The sequence below is a fragment of the Myotis davidii genome, unplaced genomic scaffold, assembly GCF_000327345.1.
Source record: "Myotis davidii unplaced genomic scaffold, ASM32734v1 scaffold200, whole genome shotgun sequence".
NCBI lineage: Eukaryota > Metazoa > Chordata > Mammalia > Chiroptera > Vespertilionidae > Myotis > Myotis davidii.
Genome location: NW_006293700.1, coordinates 6,673,840 through 6,679,839, shown reverse-complemented (window position 1 = coordinate 6,679,839; position 6,000 = coordinate 6,673,840). Strand labels below are relative to the sequence as shown.

The window sequence follows — 6,000 nt, the reverse complement described above, 5'->3', positions numbered from 1 at the left end:
TCCCCGCTGGCAAGTGGACATCCCCTGAGGGCTGCCGGGCTGCCAGAGGGATGTCTGATTGCCATCTTAGGTCCAATCCCCCTGGGCGCAGGCCGAAGCCAGCAGGTGGTCATCCCCTGAGGGGTCCCAGACTGCGAGAGGGCACAGGCTGGGCTGAGGGAGCCCTCCTTCCCCCCCAAGTGCACAAATTTTTGTGCACCGGGCCTCTAGTATATATATAAAGAGCCATGGTCTGTCACACCCAAAATGACCAAAGGCTCAAACTAATGCCCAGGCTGCATGTGCAGCAGGCTCTGGTGGGTGGGGGCTTGTGGCAGTGGAGCCGAGACTCAGGGAGGAGGGACTGGCACTCATACTCATTCACAACCACACACATGCACAGACACACACAGCGCCTACCAGCTCACAGTTTTTTCTCCCTTTCTTTCCCTCCCTCCCAGCTTGCTCTCAGAGTCTCTCTTAGAATGAGGCCCCAGGGAAGGCAGAGGATGGAGCTGCCCCCATTGGCCCTGCCCCCTCTCAGCTGGGAAAGAGGAAGAGAAAGGGGGCAGGGAGGCCTGGAGGACTGCTAGAAAAACAAAGAGAGACAGAGACTGGGAGAGACTGGGATGGAGAGGTGGAAACAAAATAACAATATTAAAATATTTCCTCTATTTAATTCCCTCTTAATGTGCATGAATTTCATGGACTGGGCCACTAGTCTAAATATAAAAGGACGAATATAAGCTTTTCAGTTTAAGTTAAATATAAGCAGAATCATCTCATGTAAGTCTAGCATTAACCATAATATGAAGTTTAGAAAACCTCAGACTTGCTGAATTTAATCGTTGAAATCCTTAAGTGCCCATTTGCTTCAACCCCAATAACTATTGGGAGGGAGCAGCGTGGGTTATGTAACTATATTCATTTGACTGCAAACTTGAGAAATCATCTTGTGCTTGTGTCATGTGCTTATAGTATATTATTTTTTCCTTTTATGTGACATTTTGTGCTCAGTTCTTGCCATGCATGAAAATGTGCTCAAGTGCCCCACCCCAGGATGCACGGGAAGAGGGCACGTGAACAGCAACCGGAACACCCACAGGAGGTAATGGTGATGAGTGGCTAACCTTTTACATGACAAGAAAGAAGTGAGAGATACTTTTCATCAAGAAAATAAGAAGCTAGCTATGTGTTATCCAAATCACTACAGCCATATCAGATACCTGACCACTTGAAGTAGATAAGAAGTATTCTTAATGTGTGCAGACTAAAAAAAAAATGACCTCACTATTTACTCTCCTAGAAATGTTCTTTTAGCAGTCAATTATGCTAACACAAATGTTAAATTTGAAGACCAGGATTACACATTCATATAGTCATCCAAATAGAACATGTTTTCTTTTGCTCTGAACCCATAGCTGTTTTGATATCGAAAAGAATCGCTTAGGAGTTATCTTGAACCCCATTCTAAAAGCATTAAAAAGGTACCCAAAGGGCTTCGATATGCTGTGGTTTTGACTATATATTAGGATGAAGCTAAATATTATTACATTTCATGGAGATTCATCTCATTGAGATCTCATCTACCTTAAAACACATATGTGCATTTATATACAAATGTATTGTGTATACGTAAATATTTTTTGGTGAAAATGCTGATTGTTTTATGTGTATTTTGTATTATGTATATATAGACTATGTGGTCTGGAGATACTATTTGACTCATAAGCATATTGCCAGAAACCTTCATATTCTATTTAAACTCAGATATCCAATGAAGTCGCTAACATTTCCCTAAAGATCCGAAGATAAATCATGGAGTTATCACGCTAAAATCTATAGTTGGATACACTGCAATTGGAGTGAGCACTGTCCACTTAAAATATTATAGAAGTTCCAGGATAATTTAGTTATTTCTTCTTTAGGTAATACTTTGATTTTTAATATGAGTTTGTTATCTACCACCTCTGAGATGTGGTTGAGGGACATTTGTTGACACTATAGTTTGCAAACCCCTTTACTGTGTTAAGTGAACTATTAATGTGACTTAATATTTACTGTGTGTGAAGTATGATGTGAGGTACCTGCCAAAGCAAATTATGTTATCTTTTTTTTTTTTAACTCAAATCCTCACCTTTTTATTTTTGACAGTCTTTCAGGTTGTCCAATTGCTGCGGCTGAAAAATTGGCAATGTCCCAGGACAAAAGTCAGTTTGATTCTTCCCAAACTGGGCAGTGTTCTGACCAGGTTCACAGGTATGACCCTCCCAGGACACGCCTGGTACTGTATTCATGCCACGCTCCTACACAATGCGTCTGTCCCCTCTCGTGTGCTAGTTCTCTATGGCCAACATTTGTCCTCAGCTACCAATAGCCACTGGAGAGGACGGTCCAGTTGATCATACTGTCACTTAAATGAACTTCTAGACCCTCCAGAAGTTTCACTTGAAATTAATCTGTATGCAAAGGTAACATAATGTGGTTGAATCTAAAATAACTAAAGTATATGATAACATATATTAATCAAAAATTTGCATCACTAAAGGCAACCCATTCCACTGGTCAGCTATGGTCTTCCTAATGATTGAATTAACCTTTCTCCCCAGAGAAAATGCCACCATAAATCACCCATATCACTCAAACTACGTGATGCTATATATTCACTTTCTCTTCCACATGTACATTTAGCTTTTTATAAAACAAAGATTTAATTGTGTAAGTTGATAACTATTAATAAAATATATCTAATTGGTCCTAGGAGCATCACAATCTCTGGTAGTTTAGAAGACAATATTTATACCTAAGTAGTAAACTATATATGATGCCACTTAATGTGATGTTATACATTTAGTAATATAAAAATCATATATCTAAGAAAAGTCATTTCAGGATGAAAACAGATGATCAGATCTTCATTGTTACTGAGACACTGAAATGCAAAATACATAGTAGGAATATTTTTTTGAGATTTGGCTTCTATTAATATGTGATCCTATAGATTTAATTAAAAGATTCAAAATAGGAATTCAAATCCCATGGGTGAAGAATAAATGTCAAGCCCTAACAGGTTTGGCTCAGTGGATAGAGCGTCAGCCTGCAGACTGAAGGGTCCCAGGTTCGATTACGGTCAAGGGCATGTACCTTGGTTGCGGGCATATCCCCAGTAGTGGGTGTAGAGGAGGCAGCCGATCGATGCTTCTCTTTCATTGATGTTTTTAACTCTCTATCTCTTTCTCTTCCTCTCTGTAAAAAATCAATAAAATATATTAAAAAAAGAATATATGTCAAATGAAGTACATGAATTACTGAATAACTAGCAATTTAATATTTCATAACAAGCTTCTTAGTATTACTGTATTCTCTAGTTTTTCCCTAAGTAGGTTATTTATTAAATATAGAAATAACATTAAGTTTTAATTTGCTAATTTCTTAAAAAATAAATATTGTTTTAGACTGGAACACATGCAACATTAGGAGTATAAACCAAGTTATATACACAATAGCAAGATTAATTCATCACTCAGAATATTTTTATATTTCAGCAAAAAAGTTTTTTTTTTACCAAATCCAGGAAATATCATCAAAACGTTTACATTCTGATGAGTCAGGCATGTTTTGGTAGGAGACACACACACACACACACACACACACACACACACACACACATATATATATATATGAATCCTTCAGAAATGTATACACACTTTGAATGATTATAAAGTAAGTGTTTATTAACATACAGTTCATTTTCAAGATTTAAAAGAATCTACAGAAATGAATAATTTTTTTTGGTCAACACCTGTTTTCAAACGGATGACTGTTCTGGTCCAGGCACTGCTGATAATGTACAGCACTGGAATTACAAGCATCAGGAGTCATTTCCTTCAGGTGTTGTGCACCCTCGATTTGTCAGCTGTTGCCAGTTTTGTACTGTAAACTTTATCTTTTATGTATCCCATAAAAAAGTCTAGTAGATAAATTTTCTTTGTTCAAAGCTTAGTCTGGCTTCGCCTATTATTTAAAATCAGTTGAACCTGAAAAAGAGTGAAAATTAAGTGAGTTACCAGCTGTTAAAGTATATACATATTTTGGGGGACACCTTGTATATCTATCTATATCTATAAATGTATATCTATCTATCTATCTACATATCTATATCTATATCATCTATATCTATATATATTCTGAAAGGTATATTTGTTTAAATTCTTTTACCATTATCATTAGACCATAGCACAACAATATTTGTGTTTTCATTGACTGGAACTGGTACTCCATAAATAGGATGCCCTTGTTTAATCCAAATACAATAATTCTAAAGGAATAGTTAATTCACATTTAGCTTAGATTAGGATAATTTTGTTGAAAACTGCGATAGCTGTGATAACACAGTAATTCAGATTCCTATTGAAATGATGGCAATTTAATAGCTACAATATTGAAATACTATTTAAACTATTATGTAAATTAGCAAAAACATTCAGACTGCAGTTAGCAAGAACGGTGAAAAGCCTGAAAAGAAACTCACAATCCAGGAATCCGATCCGTTTCCCGGTGCCTTGGCTGCCCTTTTGGGTGCTAGGCTCCTGCCAGTTCTGCTGGGCACGGCAGGGAGGCCAGCATCGCTTCTCCTGATCAGAATCTGACGGCTTTTCCTCACTAGTTATGTTACTTTGCACTGCTAATTTGATGGACAGTCCTCGCAAGCAGAACGTGCACACCTTGTCAGTGCCCTGCTACTAGTTACACGGCACTTTACATGGCGCAAAGTGCTAACATCCATCAAATACTTGCTCCTGGTGGCATCTGCATCGGATGAATGGGAGATTGTACATCTTTCCTTTACGGATGGGAGACTCAGACACACAGAATGAAGCCTCCCCTTAGCCACCCAGAGCCCAAAGTGCCTCCCTATCTCTTACCCCGGGTGCAGAGCTGTGACCACAGGCCTTTCCCGCAGTGCAGTGTCGCTAAGGGTACCCGCAGGCATGCCACCTCTGATCTGCTTTAATTCTGAGGCTGGTGTGTTCACCAAGAGTTTCACCATATTTCTTTCAAACTCTTCAGGACAAGCTTGGTGAAGCAAATAGAATTCAATTTCCGATCACAAGCCATCGCCTCCCCCAGAGCCACGGTGTCAAAAGAACAAGAGAAATTTGGAAAAGTACCGTTTGATTATGCCAGCTTCGATGCACAGGTTTTTGGTAAACGCCCCCTAATACAAACAGGTCAAGGACAAAAAACCGCACTGTTTCCTGAATGTAAGCTTTGAATTCTAATGCTTATTCCAAAAAATGTGTATTGTGTATGTGTGTGTTTTGGGGTGCGGGAGGGGGGTGTACTTAAATATGCTACTCACTGCTGGGAGAAGAGAAAATATATTGCACATCGAAATAACAGAAACAACGATACGTTGATGAGTGTTGCTGATTTTATATGAACTTACACTGAATATGGTGATTAATGAATGAATTAATTATTCTAAAAATGTGGTGCTATTATTGAATCTGAATACAATTTTCTAAAGAAATATTTAGTTCACATTAGGCTGAGATTGGGATTAATATATTGAAACTGGTAATAGCTATTATAAGAGTAAATTTGACTGAGAGTGAAATTTTGAAAATTTAATAGGTAAAATATTGAAATACTACTTAAAACATTACTTAATTAGCAAACGTGTTCAGACTGAAAGTAGGAGAACAAGTGAAAAGTCTAAGAAGGAACACAGTTTACTGGGGAAAAAATGTATGTGGCTATGGAGATATGTACTCACAAATTTAAGAATTTCGATAGCAACATTGAAAATGTGTTAATACTCTAACGCTAACACATCCACATGGAAGATGTGTTCATCACTCAACGATGCTCTAACATATAAAGCTTGATGGTTTTCCTAACACATTATTTTTCAAGTTGTTTTAGAGTCTTTTGAGTATTTTAATGAAAAGGAGAGAAAGTGACATTGGCAATAAAGCCAAGAATGATTTTTTTCATTATAGTAACTTAATCATAAGG

General features: G+C 37.8%; 1 protein-coding gene across 1 annotated transcript in view; it reads left to right on the top strand.

The window, feature by feature from the left end:
• Nucleotides 1-6,000, top strand: part of ST18 (suppression of tumorigenicity 18, zinc finger) — a 125,764-nt gene that overhangs the window by 76,776 nt on the left and 42,988 nt on the right. Inside the window, exons 11-13 of the mRNA XM_015566292.1 lie at nucleotides 997-1,087; nucleotides 2,134-2,238; nucleotides 5,050-5,243. Coding sequence (XP_015421778.1) covers nucleotides 997-1,087; nucleotides 2,134-2,238; nucleotides 5,050-5,243 — 390 coding nt within the window. The remainder of the gene's footprint in view (nucleotides 1-996; nucleotides 1,088-2,133; nucleotides 2,239-5,049; nucleotides 5,244-6,000) is intronic.